General features: G+C 38.9%; 1 protein-coding gene across 1 annotated transcript in view; it reads right to left on the bottom strand.

Annotated features, from left to right (window-relative positions):
• ARHGAP42 (Rho GTPase activating protein 42) overlaps positions 1-20916 on the bottom strand; it is a gene marked incomplete at both ends in the record, with an annotated part of 167171 nt that extends 146255 nt beyond the window's left edge. Inside the window, one exon of the mRNA XM_084272899.1 lies at positions 20763-20916. Coding sequence (XP_084129025.1) covers positions 20763-20916 — 154 coding nt within the window. The remainder of the gene's footprint in view (positions 1-20762) is intronic.
• Positions 20917-21259: the final 343 nt, after the last annotated feature.

Genomic DNA, 21259 nt, shown 5'->3' with positions numbered 1-21259 from the left:
CTTCTCCTCCCACTAATGCTTACTGCATACCATCCATGTCCTGTAATGGATACAGTATTATCTCAGCCTCCATACAAGCCAAGTCTAGAAAGACAGTAAAAGAAGGGCATTTTATGTTGTATGCAGCACCATTAACCTACTCGACAGACTGAGATGCTGAAAGCATGACTGCTTAAGGTCACACACTGAACTGGTGACAGGCAGACCCTGTGGATCCCCAATTCAGGCCTATTACTCCAGATGCCATTCCTTCAGATCAGGGGATGCTAACCTGGAAAGAATGCAGCTCCTCAAAGGGGAAAGAATGCAGCACCTCACACTTCCCTGTCCCCACAAAAGCAGCAACTTTTTCTTCCAAGAGGGCATAAATTTTAAAAAATAGAGTTTTATATTAAAAGGAGAGACAAAACCTCCAATTTTATTTAAAAGAGAAGAAAAAAAAAAAGACAACACACCCTTATTTTGATCAGTTTAACGCAGCCCCTACAGAATGCCCAGTTACAGAGCACTAGCTGCTGCAGCTTAAATATCTGCTTCAAGTCAGTCTCCAGGAAAATGAGGAACCCATCACATACAAACATGCCTGCCTACTTAACAGTCCCTTGCTGTTCTAGTATCTTTAGAAGAACAAAATAAGATTAGGAAAAACACCATGACAGAGAAACTGAGGTTTGCACAATTAAACTCTGATGTTTCTTAACTGGACTGTTTGTATTTGAATAATTTTGATATGGGGGTTTTGCTTATAAAATGTTTCCATTGCTATTTCAGGTGCTGCAGAATTTTATCATGGTAATTCCCAGTAACTGAGATTAATTCCCAATGAGCTGTGATGAGGTTAGATTCACAGGTTTTCTCCAAGAGAAATCAGAAAAATTCCTTCTTGAAAAATACAAAACAACACTGGAATAGCTGATAACTATTATTTTGGAAAAGATCCACCATCTTATTTCCACCTATGGTAGAAAAGTCATATGTCGCCAATAATTCATTGGGAGGATGAAAAAAAAAATAAAATACTAATTACTTGTTATTAAGGTATTCATAAAGCAAAATTTGGTGTTTAACCCTAGGACTGTATTTTTATCCAGAGACTGCAGAATTTGTCTGACATCACCATAACACCATTTTCCCTCCAGCATGCCGTAACAAGTTGCACTTGGAGCACAACCTTCGCATGGCTCACAGTTTGTTGGCTGGCTAGATTCCCACTCCAGCATGCTCTCCTCTCTCTTTTGTCAATGAAAAGCAACTTAAAGGACCTGCAGATTCCACTTCAAAAGCCCAGCAGCACTTCATGTACTGGCTTCTCTATTCTTCCTTTAGTACAAGTGGGAACTTTTCCATGGAGTTATATTTTTCATAAAAACATGGGAAATTGTAGTAAGATTAAAACCAAACAAGTTCTGTAACTGGATGCATTGTCCCACATCTGGATTCTTTGCCCAATGTGCAAAGAGCCAACCACACAGAGTGCTGATATCTTTTATTTCAACTCTGGCCAGATCAGGGTGCTGGGCACCTTACATTAGGTGGCACACAAGTACATCAAGTATGTCTTTTTTAGAAAAACAAGATACAACTGATTGTTGTTCTTTAGTTTCTTTAACCACCTTTTACCTTCCTTCACCATACATATGTGTTTTACTTCATGTTTCAAACACAGGGAGGTCTCCTAATTAGCGTGCTGATAATTCACAAAGGGGTGTATGTTTTAGTATTAAAATCCATACAGATTAGCTGAGGATACACCACCTTTTTTTTTTTTTATTTTTCCAAGACAAGATATATTTATATACATTTACCACAGGGAAAGAATAGTTTGAGGGATCATAATGTTCTAAATCCTCAGTCCACTGAGAGATCCTATCCGGTTACTGTCAAGATGCTTATTACTGTTGAACACACTGTCAAGATGCTTGAGGTGGCATATACTTTGTGCAGTCTTAAACCTTATTTTTCCTACATCAAAGAGACTGCATAAGAAGCCAAGTAAAACACCTTCTCCCCATAACATTACTGTTAGCTTCCTTGGCATGAGCAAACACAGCACATTAAAATATCAGCTGCAAGAGGAGAGAAATATACCACTGAATAGGTTATTTTTAATAATTTTATTATTTTATTTAATATGACAGCATCCAATAAGCATATGGTTTTACAGATATCTTTGGGTCTAAAGTGCAGGGCAATATACAGTTTCTTCAAAGGAGTCAATTCTTTTTTGTTAATTGTTTCTGAATTAAGGACCTCCAATCTACACATTGTCAAGGGAGACTATAATGACTCATGCAGACAGTTGTAATAGCTCATCCATTAAGGACTGTGATTCTCTGGCTCCCTAAACATACGATGTATCATAGCATCTCTTATCAAGCCAATTATTCAGGAAGACAGGCTTGCTAAATTCTTTTATAAGCACCTTTCAATAGAAAACAATATTCCTAGGATCGACTCTGCAGAGATGAGAACCCAGAACATTGATATAAATGGAGCTACATCAGAGCAAGCTGGTCACACTCAGCACTTAGAAGGCAAAGAGCTAATAACTTTAACTTTGATATGACACCCTCAAGCTACATCTATAAATTCATCCTATGTGTTCTACTGTCAATTTTCATAATGGGTGAAAGAGAAAATAAAGAAAAGATCCTTGTGGAATATTAATTATAAACTGGGTAAAGACTGTGCTCCAAATTAATGTGGGAAGCAGTAATCATAAATAATACAGATGACAGAACTAATATGAAGTCTGACATAAATAGCCTCACTGAGCATTACTTTCCTGTTGGTTTTGGAGATAACCAAGATACATACAGAATTACTAGGAAAAAGAGCACCAAGTCAAAAACTGTGACTTAAGGTGCCAGTTTCTCAGTAAGGACTGTAAGGTTGCCTTCCCCAGCCCCCGGCTTCATCGTCCTGTTTCTAAAATGAAAGATGAAACTTCTCTTTCCTCAAAGAAAAACAATATCCAGTAATAACCCTGAAAAGTTCTGCCTTAGCAGTAAAACTTCAGCAAAGTTTTCAGCTTAAAGTCTTCTTGAGCTGAACTTTCCAGTGCCCAAGAGTTTATGCCACTACCAACTTTACTCGTTGGTATACGGCTTCCCATAATACCCCTTAACAAAGTGGGTTTCTGAATTCATGCTTTTATGCTACTGAATGAAAAAACAGAACACATTTCTGGGGGTGAGTAATACCCAGATCCTCTTTTTCACTGTCTCCCCATAGGTAAGCAAAGCAGAAGGGCTTGAAGCAATTTTGACTTCTCTAGTCTGAAGGGCTGGAGTTCTGAGAACTTTCAAGCATACATGTAAATGATTATTGCAAGAAAAAATACCTGTGAGTACATACACTGCAATACAGCACAGAGCAGTACAATTACCTGAGTATTTCCTTATCGCCACTGTCTGCATGACTGAACCAGGGCCTGGCAGAGCTCTTCCTGATAAAACTTATCACTAACACAAGTTAGTTTAAAATTAAATGCAGAAGGCTAGGCAACACAGACAACATTCAAGGCAACAAAAGATAACTTGAAAAAACCAAAGATACAATTTTTTTTCTTTCATTAAGAACTGTAAAGCAACAGAAGGACAGACCTAGCATTAACTGGAAATAAATCACAGAATGAAGACTGCATAAAATGAAGACTTTGGTAACAAACTCAGAGATACTAGAGAAGTGGTATATAGTCAGTAGTAGAAAGTGATAGACAAAAAATATATTCCCTGCTCTTTTTAAAAAAAGGATTTGATCATTCAATCAAGCACTGCAGGAATCTGTATGTACAAAGTGCAGAACAATTTCATAATACAACTTTGTATTTATGCTGAAAATTAACTCTGGTAAGTATTTCCATCCTTTTCAGGGCATGTTTTCACAATGTGCCAGGACCACTCTTTTTGCTATGGATTTTCAGATTTTAAAAGTTAAACACAAGAAAAGAGCTATTGAGTCTCTCATAGTACAAGGTTCTGACGTGCGTATGGCACACCTAAAGGCCATAACGTGGAAATATTTTACCAGATGTCATTCAACTTCTTCTGGGTGTTTACACCCAAGGGTATTGAAAAAGTCTGGCATGCTTTTTAAGTATAGAATTACTAAAACAATTTTTTCCCAGCAAGGCAAAATTTATATAATTCTTCATCAGGACTACATCTTTAAAAGGAAAACAAGTTCTGAGAATGAATTCTGAAGTGGGAAGAAAAAAAAGAAGTCCAACCTTTCTCTGAAAGCACAGAAGAAACAGATACTTACAATGCACACTGCACTGTCGTGATTAGTATTTCCTAAGCTGTCTGGGTTTGGGCAAGCTCTGGTACCTGTGATAGTTTTCCTTCTCCTTTATGTCTGGAACCCTGAAGACTGAATAGAGCTGACATTTTCTGGTTAGTTTAGAAGCCCTAAAGATATTTATCTTTTCTTGAGTCCCTCCCACACCACCTTTTGAAATATTTCTCCATTTTCAACTGCTAGCACTAATACTGAGTTAGTACAAAACCTCACCAACAGACACAGAGGATAAAATTAGTTTTCTATGCTATGGTCATCTCACTTTCCAAAAACCTACCTGCTTGGACAACGGCTGTTCACAGCAACCATTTTTATCACCCTCATCTCAATTCAGACTTTACAGAGCAGTCTGTCCCTTCTGCAGTATTCAGTTTAATGAAAAATTAATCAGTATTGTGAACTGTAAACAGGAAGATCCCTCAGACAACACACACTAACAACTCAAAAAATCACTTCTCCCTTAATGTTCTCCTTTCAAGTATTTGTAGATAGTTACCAAGTCACTCTCAAACTCGCTTAAACTATGGGGGAGGAAAGGGGGGAAGTGCATTCTGTCTGTGGGTTATTTTTCTGAGGAAGGTGCAATGGAGAAAAAAAGATAAAAATCTCAAAAGCCAAGGGCCTCAAAACCAGTTTTTAAGGTCATTTGTTTCAATATAGGATTTTGACCAATAGCACATAATGACAAGGGGAAGATGACCTAGGCCTCTCGCACTCAGCAGAAGAGATGGCTGACGCCAGCTCCAAACAGATCCCACTCCATGGTGTTCTCAGGAAGTGCTTCTACATATGTTCAAACCAAAAAATCCACAACACTACACCATCAGAGCCAGTCAAATTAGTAAGACATTAACAAAACTATTCCCTGACATAGATATAACTCACCCTAAAGGAAAAAACCCAACAAACCCAAACCAAAACCCAAGAAAAAGGAATACCGGGGGTGTTTGCACAACAGCTTTCTGAGTACTGAGATAGGCGTTTCTAAAAGTTACATTCCAGTAAGAATTCAAGAGCTCTTGTTCTTCCATATTCCTGAAAATTTCATTACTAACTTATATATTCCTGGTATATTTTACAATCAAAACAAAACTTTTAGTTTAAGAATCAAGGTAGCGCAGTAGTAGAGCTGCGGGGAAGGTTGTAGTAGACTCTTCTCTTAAAGATTCAGTTGTGTTAAGTAATGAACACAACAAAGTGCATATTCCAGCTGAGTGAGAGTATTCATCTTAAAAGAAACACAAGAGGATGTGGGCTTAAAGCCTTTAAAGTATTCAAGGATCTGGAATCTCACACAGTAGACCTATCAAACTACTTTTGCAACTGCAGCACAGCAAGGCAGCAACAAGTACTTAACTCAACTGCAGATTCTAACAATGGAATCAAATTTTAGTAACTTTCTGTATTATAACTGTTGATATTTCTTTTTCTTGCCAAATAATTCCTTTCTGGATCCCAGAGGAGCCTTAGTATTTACCAGAGCCGTCAAAAAAATCTGAAGATCAGATTGAAAAAAGGGTGTTAACACCAAGTAACATATTTTGCTGCTGATAAAGATGTTTATAATCAGATTTCATTTTTTCCTTTCTTTTCTCCAAAAGCTGCAGAAGGATGTCACAACCTTCAGTGTCAGGGAGGTAAGAAGATAGAGGAAAACAAAATTTAGGAAGCAAACACTAATGCACATGGAAAAAAAAAATCTCAATTACATCCACAAAGTCATGGGATTTACAGTAGCTTCAATACTTGGAAAGATCTTGAAATCACTGCAGACAGGTCTTTTACACTGTCAGCTCAATTATCAGCAACAGTGAAAAATATTAAGGTTTATTAGAGAAAGTACAAACCAGAAAATACTGTTATTTGATGCATTCATGCCTTGAATATTCTATGAAGTTTCTTGTCAATCTTCCTCAGAAAGGGCACAGTTACCATGAAGAAGGCACAAAAGTAGACAAAGGAAAGCAGGGGGGGACAAGCAGAAACTAACTAGACTAGAACTTTTCAGAGTAGCTGGGGAACAAAGTCTGCAAGGAAGAAAAAAGAACCCATGTGAACAGCACAGGCAATGCATACAGGCAACGGCTACTACTTCTCATAGAACAAAATTCGCCATCATCAGACAGACATGCCCAAGCAGCAGGCCCAGGACAAGGGAAGATCTGTTGTCCTTTCAGTACCCACTTCAATTGTGGAACTCCCCTGTTGAGTCTGACAAGACACCCGCCTTCAAACCCAGGTTGGATAAACTAATTTCTGAGGAGGGGTTCTCTGAGGACACTTGGAGGCACTTTAGCAGAAGGCTACTGCAATATAGAGGTTCTCCTTGTCTGACTTATTTCAGATGCTAAGTACTTCTGCTGGGTCTGCAAAAGTGAGACTGCAGAGCTGCCAACATCTCTAAAGCTAAGTAGCCTCACAAAATCTGAAGCTTGGATTTCAGTAATAACAGGATTTAATTATTGACTGAATTAATTTGTTCTGGGGGGAAACAATCAGGTTTTGATGAGGTGGCAAAGCTGTTGTGTCTTATCACTTTAAGGTTTTATGTTTGCTTGTTTTAAAATTAAACAAAAGACAACCCACTTTCCATATACCTAACATCCTTTTAGTAGAAGAAAAAAGCTTTCAGAGAGACCAAATTCCACCCAGTAGCTCCAGATCTCTCAAATAATAAAAACACCATAAATACTTTCTCCTAATTTTTTCAGAGGAACAAATGCAGTTTTTTCACTGGAATAAATAAGGAACTAATGGAGCATCAGACTTCATATTTAAATTGCCAATACACTTTTAATGAAGTTTAACAAAATAATATGGCCAAATTTCTACAGCACAGTATGACCAACAGCAGTATGACAAATTCTACTGCTCTGATAGTGTTATCAGAATAATCTATTTACCTTCAGAAAATCAATGCTATTTAAAAATAATCTGTTTTAAAATCCCCCTCCTACACTTAAAAAGGCATTTTTAGAAGTACCCAAAATTCAAACAACCTTTTAAAAGCTGAATTTAGCACATTTATAGATCATATTTTTTAACTTTATTCTAAACTAAAGCTATGTATAGAAACTGAGACAGAAGTGAAACTCCCTGTCTGTATTAATTGCCACTTGAATTACTCAACACCTCCATGTGTGCAAAAGACAGTAAAAGACAGGGCATACAAAGTTACTACCTAAATGGGCAGAAGTTGAAGAAGAGAAATCTCCCAAAACTACAGGCTTTAATTTACTGTGGGACAACTGAGACAAGAAGAAAGCAAGAACTAAGCATTCAACCAGTCTAATTTCTGTATCTTCCAGGAATCCAGATGTCGGATCTGATACACAGAAACTTCAAGTCCCACTTGTGCAGAACCTCACAGTTCCTGTCCCTATTCACTGCACTCAAACCCTCCTGCATAACCCATGAAAGGGGCAGCAGGAAGGAATTCCAAACGATAATATCAGGATTTGAATCACTTCATATGATCAAAAAATTAAACAAAACAAAAAAAAATCAAACCACTAAAACATCACACCCCCTCACCCACTAGTATTCACTACTAAGAATAACACTGGTGTCTTGTATTTCATTCCATTTATACACATACATTGTTGTTGAAGTGCCATGTTCATTCACAAAGGGACAAGACAAGTGTTTGTCAAAACATCATGAAATTCCTCTGGGTACATTAGATGTTCCAGAAAGTACTGCAACATTGATGCTTAATTCAGCAACACAGTACTCTGTGCTTCACAACAACTCTTGAAGAAAAGTGTCAAATGTAGGCATGAAAGTGATTTTTTTATTAATTGAAAAATAGTCTTAAGGTCTGGAGGTGTACTGAGAACTGTAGCTTCTCACAGAAGACAAATCAAAGAGGCTCTGGAGTGCCAATGACAACAGGAATATGACAGCATAATGCATATTTTAATGACAAATTATTTGGAAACTGTCAGAAAACCGGTGGGAAAAAAAGATGTGATTCTCAACATTATTTTTGTAAATTTAAGGTGATTACCACTCCCAGGGAGGTTTGGGATATGTTGCATTAAGAGACAAAAGAACTGGATCAAGAAAACAAATAATTACATCATTGCTGTGCTGTGGCAACATAAATAATAGTAATGACATTTTTAACCTGTTGTGTTTCAACTTTATAGAGAAGGGACCAAAGAGAAAAAGTGGTATTATGTACAGTTATCAATTGTATAAGAATATTGTATAAGAATATAAAACCCAGAATTTCTTCAGTTTGTATGGAACCAGTGAGTGGATCCTGTGAATCTGTGGGTTAAATACACTTGACAAGAAACTACTGTCTTTTGGTGTACAGGAGGGGAAAGAATTAGAAAATTGTACAAAACTTGTATTTTTTCACTTCCCAGTAAAATCAGATCAAAGATGCACTAAACAAATGACTTAAACATGACTTTAACACTTTCCTCTCCAAACCTATAAGATAAAGGAAAGGTGGTAAGATTTGGATGAACATCATCTCAGTTGCCTTCACCATAGAAAAAATAATTGGGTCATATTGGCTATGGTGCAGATGATGGCATTTTCAGTGAGCTAAGCCACAAAAGTTACAGCTTAAAGTGCAAACTCAAAGATCCTGCATGAGTGTATCAGGAAATCTCTCAGCATACAAGGCAGATTTGGCTATGTAAACAGGAAATGTACTGCTGTGCCTTCACCCCTCTTCATAAAACGAAATATTTGGAATTTCTCATTTGACTTTGGCTCCCCAACAGCACCAAGATGCAGCAACACTAAGCTGAAACAGCAAAAAGCCAATTGTACCAACTGTACTTCTGAGAAGAAACCACTGCTTATTGCAAAGCCTTACATTTATGCCTACAAGAGTTTGCTTGGAGACACACTTATGTGTTATTTAATTTAAATCAGCATATCTGTTTTCCAATTAAACCAGTCATGTTAGCAGATGACAAAGTAACATATATACAAGAACTATGAACATTTTATGATGTCTTAAGACAATCTATATCTCTACAGTACTTCAGACAATCTGTATCTCTACAGACTAACAAAGCTAAGCTCATAACCCCACTTTCCTACCATTAAGGTTCTGTCAAAAATGTCAGTTTTGCTATCTTTACATACCTGTAGCTTATCAACTTGAACTGAACATGTTTGTTTAGTGTCTGTAGATATGGAAATAAAGGTAGTGTTAACATCTTCAACTGCTTGGTTTTGTTTTAACACATATTTGCACATGCATGTATAAACACTGAAATAAACCATCCTGTCTAGTATTCAAACTAAGAAGGGGAAAAGAAAAAAAAAACAACCCCACACTAAAAAAAAAAAGCAGCCCACCACCAAACCCACCCCCTCCCCAAGACAGTTATTATAGCATAACACCTCCATTCCAAATCACAACAATTGCACTAAAGGAGACTACCAGAAGGAACTGAGGCCTCACTTGAAAGCATTTTAAAACACAAGAAACACTAAACTAAAAAATGTCTTAAGGATGTACTCTTCCCAGTTTTCAGGGCTCCCCATACACATGTACTTCCAAGTAATGGAAGCTTGAAGACTCAAAAGTAGACTAAACACATTTCTTTTTAAGGTGAGAAGGAACCAATTGATCAACAAGCCCAGCTACCACTAAACATGAGTTTCAGAATTTAACACATCAGGTCCAACATGTTTAAGTAAAAGGGAATACATCTTGGGAAAAGAAAATAAATACTCCAAATAATTTCAGAGCTTCCAGACATGAAGTGTCCATCAGTCTTAAGGAATATCTTACTAACTTTACAGTTGCACATTTCTCATCTTAATTTGTATAGCTTCTGCCAACACTTGGATCTTCATATGCCTTGGTCCGTTAGATAGAAAAATTTTCCATCAAGATTCTTTTTGTGATATAAATAAATCTTGAAGTTTCTCTTTGGATTAAGCAATAGAAAAAGCCATATGCTTTATGGTATTTGTGGTTTCCAAGGAGCTTGAGCATTTTCAGATGTGCTTCGTATGTTCAAAGGGTCTTCTCTGACCCTTCACAATTTTTCAGCATTCTCCTGAAAACCAGAAGCAGTTACCAGACTCAATACCCATAAATACAACAAACACACCCAATATCCATAAAACCCTTCAACTTATGCTTGCAGAGATCATACATTTCTGGCATTTGTCGGTCTGCAAGTCCATGTTCAGCTTATTAAATATACTCGTCTTCCTCCTCCACCAACCCACTGCTCTCGCAGCCAGCGCTGCCTGCCCCGTGGGCACGCCACATTCGCTGTTTCTCGACTTGTTGAAAATGTCCCCAAACAGATTACGCAAGGACAACAAAGAGTGACATTTGCTGGGATACTAACAAATTTATTTACAACTCTCAAAAAAGAAAGGCAAGCTTTCCAACACATAAGCCTCACAATACTTTTTAAAAACTAAAAAGTAGCAGGAAGAGAATTCCCTCTGAAGACTAGAGCAAGGCCCTGGCAGTTGTTGAGATGCTGAAGTGCATTCACCTCCTTACTACTTCAGTTGTACTGAATTACATCAATAAATTTATGAAATTTAGGTAGTATATCCTTACCCAGTACAATATACCCATTAAGAGTTTCCTAGATGGAGATTTGACTTCAAAAAAACATCTCTTCAGGCATTCACAATACTTGCAAAACTGCACTTCTCCTCCCCCCCCCCTTTTTATCAGTTGGGCTGAAACTGGCAGGGAGGGAGGGAAGAAGGAAGGGGGGGGGGAACAAAAAAAAAGTGGTATTAGTCGTATAGTAAAAGCATGTGCACATCATCAATTAAAAAATAATACTGCCAAAGATTATTTTAACTTCACATAATTTGCTGTGGCTTAAACCAAGTCCTGTTTAACTGGGTCTGTTAATGGAAGGGAGCAATTATCATCCTCAGGTCTGTTTTGGACTTCTGCCTGGTCTCCAGTGCCTGGGTCCTCAAAGCACCACTCAGATGGACACTCCAACCCATAAGATACTGTGGAATGCCAATCCCCAACTCTTGAAGACTCTGACTGACACTTATTAATAAGCTTTTTATGTGAATAACACATACCATTGGACAAGACTCACAAAAGCATCTGTGGGTACACAGTGCAAACTAAAAACTTTATTATAAGCTAATACACAGTGCAAACTAAAAACTTTATTATAAGCTAACTATAATTTCATCAAGGAGCTATTAGACATTTTTTTGTCTATGCTAAAACAAACTCTACAGAACTATGTAAGTTAGTACAGCTTATATTGGAAGTTAAAATATTTGACAATACTGTATGAATGAAGGCATATATATTTACCCATACATGTTGGTTTTAGCTGTAGCTAATTATTGTAGCTCACAATTTCTGCCTTTTCCCTTTCATCAAAGGATTTTACCTCTCCTACAACAAAGCTCAAATTTCTCTTATTTCAGTTTCCCAGAAGGTAATGTCCACAGCCCTCTAGTTCCCCTGTATGTATGCTAACTAGTAATTCACAAGAGGGACAAGGAAGCATATTTAATTTTTTTTAAGTATCAGTATACAGCTCATTTTAATGGCAAGGGTAGTGCTACATGTGAAAAGGTCCAAGAAGGGAACATTTTTTTTTTTTACTAAATAACCTCAGGCTTGTAGCAATCTTTTTCAAAGCAGTAAGTTCCACCTGCATGGTTCCTGCAACTTATGAATCATTTTAGTCTTAAAGTCTTTAAGATACCAGTATTCAACCACACCTGCATATTGATGCATTTTAAAAAGTTAAGATAACTAGGTTTGGTACCAGAAACTAGTGGAACTCCAACAGCTCAAGAGCTTCATCAACTACCAGTGTAGCGCTGAGGCTCTCCAGCAGCCACTGGTAAAGCCCATGTCCTCTCACCAGAGCCTAATTCAGGGTATCTTCACAAACACCTAACACTTAGAAAATTTTGTGCTGTCAAAGATGAACCAAAGTTGAATTTAGCAAGTAAGGAGAAACAGCTTTTTAATCTATAAAAGCCAAAAGACAACACAGAACAAGACGTTCAAATGCAAAATTCTCACACTCTGACACAAGTAGGAAAAAGAGTGTGCTTCATAAACTTAAACTAGGGCTAGGACAAACACAACATAACACTAAAACTCACACATGAAAACATGGGGCTTTGTACACAAGATTTTAAAATTCAGTGAATCAAGGAGTCGGCTCTCATAATATAGCAGATACATGCTTACATTTAAGAAACACAGATAATGATACAATATGAATGCACCATTAGGTTGACCTCAAAAACAAACAATTATTTAGAACACTGAAGAACAATTAAGTTTAAAAATTGATGGAAAACAGAGTAAAAGGCAACAAAGATTTATCAAAGGCAAACTGCACCAGGTCAATGAATCTCTCTCTTACACAAGACAAAAGATTTATTTAACTAAAGCAAAAAACCACAACAGATCTAATCAACTAGTCACCAGTAAGGCACATGATACTGAGCTACAATCACAGTTAAATAATTAAGGCCAAGAAGATAGGAACTTGCACTGAAGTTATATTGATAAGAAGCAACTAGGAAAAGGTTTTGCTGCAAACACCCAAGAAGAGGAATGCCATTGTTCGATACTACTGAAGGACTGATGTTGAGATGAGAAGGCACTACTGACACAGGACACTGGGCTCTCTCATCTTTGAAAAGGAGGAAAGGAGGGGGAAAGAAAAAGAGGGGAGGGTGAAAAGAGAAGAAGAAAAAACTTTAAGGTGTTCTCACCTACAGGAAAAGAAAGGAAGACAAACTTTCCTAAAACACACAAGGTAAAAAATAATTCAAGTAAGAGGCCTATTTGTCCTTGCAATACTACAGGATCAAATCACAGTGATTCTTCTTATTGTTACTTGGTTTATGTTTCATGTTTATTTGACTTAAATGCTCTTTAGACAAGAAAAATAATCCTCTTGGTGTTACCTATGTTCACTTATATAGCACCTTCCAGTGAACAGAAGAATTCCTTTGCAAACAGACACTACAATGCACATCTGATATGCAAATCATTCCTTTTTTTTTTAGCAACTTGCAAAATATCAAGTAGAACCAATTATATGACCTAGGCATTGCACCACCTGTACCCTGCTTTGAATATTAAGCCAAAAGAAGATAAGACTTCTGAAGACACACAGAATTTCCCTGCTATTTTCCCATGCCTGAATTATACCAAGCAAAACACCAGAGCAATAACAACATATTGTTTAAACATTTGGTGTCCTGTGAAATACAAGTTTGCATAAGTCAGGGCAGGGAAGCAATTTAAGTCAGTATCTTCCGACTGATCTGAAAAGCTATAGTGTAACATAGCCCAGAGTTCATAACACGGTGTGACACACCTTATCTTTCTAATCAAAGTTATTTCCACTTCACAGAGTGTAACCAGGAGGTTAGATTACTGCCCAATAGTACTTCAATCTCATAACATTGTGGGAAAAGCTAGTTTTCTTCAGTTCAGTATTTACTTCATTGCTACTACTGCTACAGATCCCGAGACTTTTCACCTTTTATCATACATAGACTTGAGGAATCCATAGTACCACACAGTCAGATGATGACTAATGAACACTGATTTCATGTAACGACTCATGATGGAGCCCTCAACACAAGGACATGGACAGTTGGAGCACGTTCAGAGCAGGGCCACAAAAATGATCAAAGGGCTGGATCCCCTCTCCTATGAAGACAAACTGAGAGAGTTGGGCTTGTTCAGCCTGGAGAAGGCTCTGGGGAGACCTTATAGCAGCCTTCCAGTACCTGACAGGTGCCTATAATAAAGCTGGGAAGAACTGTTCACGAGGGCATGTAGCAGTAGGACAAGGGGTAGTGATTTTAAACTAGAAAAGTGGAGATTTATGTTGGGTATTAGGAAAAAGTTGTTTACTATGAGGGTGATGGATCACTGGAATGGGTTTCCCAGAGAGGTAGTCAAGGCCCTGTCCCTGGAGATATTCTAGATCAGTCTTGATGGGGCTCTGAGCAACCTGCTCTAGTAAAGATGTCCCTGCTTACTGCAGGGGGGGTGGACTAGATGACCTGCAGAAGTCACTTCCAACCTTATACGTTCTATGATTCCATGTTCTCACAGAATATGATGAGCAAAGATCAAGCCTGTGAACATTATTCTACTACTTCTGTTTCCCCTACTTTTACTTCAGATCTCCTGAATGAATTCAAAAAGGCTTAGAAAAGAGCTACAGAAATGACCAAGAAGCCAGAGAAGCTCTTAGGAGAGAGGACAAGAACAGCTTGTACAGTCTAGCAAAAGGATGTGATTATTCTCCAAGCAAATCCAAGTAAACAACAGTGTAGAAACGTTTAGTGAAAGGAAAATGAGCATAAACAAGTTTAATTTCCAGATTAAGTTTATTTTTAATGAGTTACTCAACTGTCAGTGTAACAAGCCTCTAGAATGGCCTTCTAGCAGAAATAGCAAGGATAAAAACTGTTTTTAAAATGAAGTTTGACAAGTAGGGATTACATGATGTAACACTAGCAGAAAATTGCATTTAACAAAGGAAATCCATTATTCCCTTAAATATCCAATTCTCCTATATTCCAAATTTATTTATAATGACAGTTTTGAGACTATAGGAAAAAACAGAAAGGCAAAGACATCGCACTGCTTTACATATCATTTGGTAGAAAGAAGGACTGTATTGTCCTCTGCTTTTTTCACTGGAGGATGAATACGAAGTTATTTACTATTACAGGAAACTGCAAGTTGCTATAGCACTTCTGCCCACAAAACCCCAAGAGATCTCTACAAGTTCAGTGACCACAGCATCATATTTTCCATTGTAGTAAAGACAATATTCATGAAGCAGCTGGTCTCTTATTAATAGAATTCATTTATCTTATTCATAGTAAATTAAGCATGTAGTAGAGAACCAGCCAACTGGCCCATTAAGGAGCAGATTACATTTGACCTTTTCAGAAATCAGTTTAAAATTTTGAAAATACTAATTTTAAAAATTGCACAACATTTTCTTACAGCAGAGGCATCATTTCATATGGCATTTGGAAGTCAAATCCACTCCTTTGGTAACCTGACATCATCCAATTACAAAATTTCTCTAAAGAATACATGTTTTGGTATTAAGGCACAGAAACACCCATTAAAGGACTTCATTAACACAGTGGTCATTACTGACAGTACGGGAATTCACTTGCAAGGATTATAGATTCAAAACAAAACATTATGTGATGGAATGAAAATATTGCACTCTGTAATTGTCCACTACATACTAGTTTTTGTTTTCTCCATGTATATTTGGCTGAAGATAATATGACACAGACTGCAGCTGCTTTAAACACTAGAGGAAGCAATTAAGCTCCTTCCCTGGCCAAGAACCAGCTTATTGTTGGCACCTTTGCATAAAAGGCTGAACGCTGCTGGAACTGTTTTTGAAAATTATGCCCACAATTCAGAGATAACTCAGGCATCAGGAGCAGTTGAGCAGGACAGTACAAACACCTATCAGAAGGAAGGGAGCAGATGACTTCAAAACAGCAATGTCAGTTACTAAGTTTCAGGTTCCTTTCAGTGAGAAACTCTTTCAATTCCTAGGGGAATTGTGTATGAAGAGACTAAGAAATGTAATCTGCTGTAACGCTCTGCATCCAGTTCAACCCTAAGATGACAGGCAAGTTCTGCACTTCTGTGCTCCATGACTAAAACAACTAAAAGCAACAAATTTTCTGAAATTCACTCTAGGAAGCTATACTTTTATAATTCCATGTCCTCCATCACAGTGTCACATAGGAAATACGAAGAATCAGTTGCTTTACTTAGAATCTAAATTAATAAAACAGAATGATTGCTACCAAACTTCAGTGGTTATTATCTAGTGAACTCCATCCTGCTTCACTTAGTGTCTGGAAAAGACATTGTAAAGATATAATCTCATGAAAATATGTGAGGCCAAGATATCTGGGAAAATGTCTCTCTGGAAAGAGACAAGGGGGAGGTTTTTACATTAAAAAAAAAAATTCTCAAGAGAGATAACAAGATCAAGGTTCTTCTGCTGTATTTGTTCTTCCTCCAGCCAGCTAACCACCAAAATTTCCATATATATAGTCAGGTTCATCTCTGTATATTTTATAATTTCATTTATGAGAGAATTGTCCTGAAAACTGTACGTCAAAACAGTTTCTAGACCATATTTTCTGTGGGGAATTTCTATAAAACCCTGGTAAAAAATACTCCCTGTAAAAGATGATCATCCCACCCAGTGCCTCTTTCCCTGTTTCTTCATGTGTTAAGTAACTGAAATAAAATAACTAATGATTGCTACTAAATTACAAATTCCTAAAGTTAACTCTTAATACTTCTATTATGCCACAGCTCTTCATTACAGTTTGCATCACTCTAAAATGCTTTAAAAGGTATAGCATTCCTTAAAATAGCTGCAAATCCACTGCATTTTCAACCATTTAACCCAAAATTTAGTGGTTCTCATCTTTGAATACATGAACTTGTTGCTAAAACACGATTTATGATGGAGAGAGAATGCCTCAAAAAGTATCAGAAGGAAAACCTGAAGGCTTCTGTGCAGCAATAAGCCATGAGATCACCTGTACAAGATACATACTACTTTTTTGGATTGTTTAATATTCATTAACTTTGGCAGAACACTAGGCCTATTCTGGAAATTAAGAGGAAACAGGGATTTCTACAATGAAATTTCCTCTATAACCTATATGACAACATCTTAGACAACGATGCTTTTTCACAAGGCAGCTAACAAGGAAATTATGAAGTTCTCTACTGGAAAAAAGTACAGGAAAAATAAACTTGATGCTTTAACTGAGAACAAGCTGAAATCAAGGAAAAAATTCAATCCTGCTTCAGGAGCTCAGCTACAGCTGGACCTCACTATGTGAAGCATTTAAACATACGCACCTTAAATAAGCATCTAAAAGATCTATTAAATTAGGGGCCTGAAGAAGCTATGGTGTCAGTGGTTACCTAATAATCAAGAAGACCAGTTGTAGCAGGAGATTGCTTTTTCTAACTTTTTTTCCTCACTTCATAATTTAACAGCAAAGAAACCCTCCTCTGGGTGCACCAAAGAAAACTGCATGACTCTACTTAAATGGGCCCCCACACAGAGTTACATCACTGTTGAAAGATAACTTTTAAATGTTAATAGGATCACCTATTACACACATACAGTAAGCTTTCCAAGAGGCAGTAATGAATTTAGGACCTCGCTTGATTTGAAAATGAAAATTTCATCTCTCACTGCAAATCCTAATTGTAGGACAAGACTGCAGTAGGCATGATGGCCATACAACACCTAACTTACACTGGCCCATACAATCTGTGCTCTTCTGGGATACTCACAGAGTATTAGAAAGAGAATAAAACTGTGCAAAACCCACTAGGAGAAGGTTGCTGAGGATTTGATATCAATCTAGTATTATCAGCTCTCACTGCATTCACGACAGTCAACTGCTGCTTCACAGAGCACAGTACTCCAGCTCTGCATGCTACTTTGGAAAGCTGTACCTTTCAGAATGAATGCAGCAAAACCACATCAAAATAAAATCTGACTTTATCTTGGGACAGCTCCAATTAAAAAGCAAAATGTTTGCATGCTACATCAAGCCTATTTGTTCTGCCTTTAATTTATGTGGAATTTCTTGTCAGGTATTTATAAACGTTGCATTTTTACATGAACTTCTTAGATATTGGATTGTGCACAAATTAGTATTTTGTAACTTTTGCAACAGAGAGTTTAATTCTACCTGAAAAAAACATGCACATGCTGTAGTTTTAAATATCTTACATTTAGGCAACTTAAAAAGACTATAGTATATTCTAACTGCATTAAGTCAGAAGTAAGGAAGGTCATGTTCCAAAATTCATTCCTACTGAAGCTCTGCAGCAGTCTGGATTTTTCCCCCAACAGAACTGATCCCCCAAAATGATATGTAAATGAAAAATTCTAGATCACTTAAAAAGATAAAACATTGTAAATAATGCCTGTAGTTCTCCAGGGCTTGTAGATTATTAAATATTGTAAGATCAAATCATAAGATTTCATCACTGAAATCAACTACATACTCCACTGTTTGATCAGATTTTCAAAGGCAATTAAAAAAAAAAACCTCAAAAAGCCTTACACAACTATTTTATACTCTACTGATTTTAAAGCTGAGTAGGAGCAGCAAGTATGCTTTAATGAGTCAAAAGTTCTCTACTCTAGGAAACATACAATAGTGCTACTTGCTATAACACATAAACTGTCCTTGCAGCATCTAGACCAGAGGCTGCACAGCATAAAGCCAGGATTGAGGGGGGTAGGGGAGGGGGGGGTTGTTGTTGTTGTTGTTATTGTTTAAAAACAAAAAACCACAGGTATTTCACCAGTTGTCAAACACACTGGCTTTGGTAGTATTCTGTGGAAGGTATTGTCATGAACCTAAGAGATTTGAAATAATCAAAAGGAGAACTATTTCTTATCATACCAAACCTTTATTTTCCTAAGTCTAAAAGACACTATAGCAATGCAGCAATTTTAAAGTTGCACTTAAGAGTACAATAAGCATTGTGTCAAACACAATAACATTTGAACTACAAAAAAAATTAAAATCAGGACAACTTGCAAGTTAAGTAGTCATTACTTGTGATAAAACACAGCTTCACCTCAAAGAGGGAGAGAAATATTAAACGTGTGCATACAGGGCCTAGATCTAGGAAGGACTCACAAGTAGTCTTCACAAAAATAATGGGATTCCTTACTTCAGAATCACGGTCTAAATTTGCAAGAATGATGTACCTTCCATAGCAATCTGTCATTGACAAGAAGAATGTTGTGTTTGTTCAGGAGCAAAGAGCAATTTCCAGTTCTAGTCCAGGTCAAAAAAGTACCCATGTGGTATCCTAACCTATACTATCTGCAATATCTATAGCATCAGGTTTCTAATACTAAGTTGTTATTAAAGTTACATTTTTACTACTTAAAACAAGTTAAAATTTCCTGGTTGTATAAACAGAGAAAACTTTTTAACAAGTACAACTAAAATCCAAATTTGTTTTGCTTTGAAAAGAAAAACGTACTGTTCAGTTTTTAGACATGTGTACATACACACATATGCATATTTTCTCTGTATTGTATCATCTCACATTCTGTGGGCGTGGATATAGGAATTTATTGAATTCAATACAAATTCATGTAAGATGCTACATTTGTATCCAGATACTCATTAAAACAGATGTCTTCAGAAATACATGCACTTATATGAAAAACATCTCAAAAAGCCAGTAGCTGCTTTATGTAAATGCAATGTTGTAAAAAACTATATACAGTCAGTGCATGAACAAGTACAACTAACATTCAATCCTACTGTTGATTAAACAAAATCTTCACAATTTGACCTCCTATCCTAGGGACAAACTTTGGGTTTAGACTGGGTTTTAGCATCAGTTCAATTTGCTATGGGCTATGGGGCTCAGAGTGACACCTATTCCCTGTCCACAATAAGGAGTAATACTGCTATCCTTCACCCTACCAAAACTAGCCTTCTGGGTCAGTGTGGCAGATATTTCTGAGGTTTTTAGTAATTCTTTTCCTCGAACATCTCATGTTGCAGCACAAAAAGCTCCAAGTTACTTCTCTGCCCTACCAGAGGAAAAGCTCTGGACAAGAGGTAAAAGAGATCCAAAGTGACTTAAAGACAAGGAGTAGGTGGCACGGAGTTCCACGCCAGGAGGGCAAGCCGAGGTCTAAGCAACGCTCACGGCGGTTCCCAGTCATCACTTGATGCTCTTCAAAGCGTTAGGGCCGTTTGCACCCCCCGGGAAGCTGTCAGTGCTCAACCCACCCAGCTTTAAAAGCACGGAACTGTTCATCCTCATCTCCGCTTGCATAACCTTTCAAAACGTATGGAAGTTAAACCGCTGCGTAAAGACAGGGAAGGGCGAAATATAGGCTCCCCTCATACAAACTCACTTCAGCTTTGCCCACTTATTACGACCATCTCCGTTAGCTAAAGATATCGGATTAGCAGCCAGCGTCCCAGAACGAGAGCCCCCGGCAGCACTACGCGCCCGATCCGCACGAAGATCTATCCACACGGCAACCTGCAGCGCCCAGTCCCGAAGCTGCGCTCTTCCTCCCATCCCCAGGCGGGACCCCATGGCCGGCCCGCTCCCCCCCGGACGCGGCGGCGCCCCCGCGCAGCCCGCTCACACCGCCGGGGAGGGCGAGGCCGGGCCCGCGGGCCGGGGCAGGGCCCCGCACCGCCCCCGCTCCCCCGGGACACCCACCCAGCCCCGCCGCAGGCGAGGCGAGGCAAAGCGGCGGGGAGGGAACGGGGGAGAAAGTTTACGAGGAGTTTTTCAGCGGCTGCCGGCAGGGGAGCCCGCTCCCGGAGCCCATTCAAACAAAAGAAGCCCCCTTCCCCTGCCCGCCGCCCCCGGCTGCCCTGCGCCCCGGCCCCGCCGCCGGACTCACTCCGCAGGGCCCCGATGAGGAGGCTGCCGTCCTTAATCAGCTCCTTGATGAACTTGTTCGTCCTCTCCAGCTCGATCTCGTGACACTTCAGGCGCTCCCTGAAATCGGGGCTGTCCAAGTACGAGTCGCTGAACTCCAGCGTGGGCAGCCCCATGGCAGCGGTGGCGGCCGCAGCCCCCCCGGCCAGCGGCGAAGAGGCGGCTGACGGACGGAGGGCCGCGCCGAGAGACGGCGCTGAAGGCAGAGGGGACGGTGGGGGAGAGGGGAGGTGAGGCGCGGCTGCCGCCCCTCTCCGCCTCCCCGGAGAGGCTCACGACCCGCTACACCAGCCCCCTCAGCGCCCGCCGCGCCGGCGGCGAGGCAGACGGCCGTTGGCGGCGGAGGCGGCGCGCTCCGGTCGCTGTCACCCAGCTACATGCTGCCCGCGGGGAACCGCGGCTCCCAGCACCTCCGCCGCTTCCGGCAGCGCTCCCTCTTCCTCCCTCTCCGGCCCTAAC

The sequence above is a fragment of the Gallinula chloropus genome (assembly GCF_964237585.1).
Source record: "Gallinula chloropus genome assembly, chromosome: 1".
In the NCBI taxonomy this organism is placed as follows: Eukaryota; Metazoa; Chordata; class Aves; order Gruiformes; family Rallidae; genus Gallinula; species Gallinula chloropus.
The sequence above is the reverse complement of the archived record's forward strand: the minus strand, read 5'-3'. Positions and strand labels throughout refer to the sequence as shown.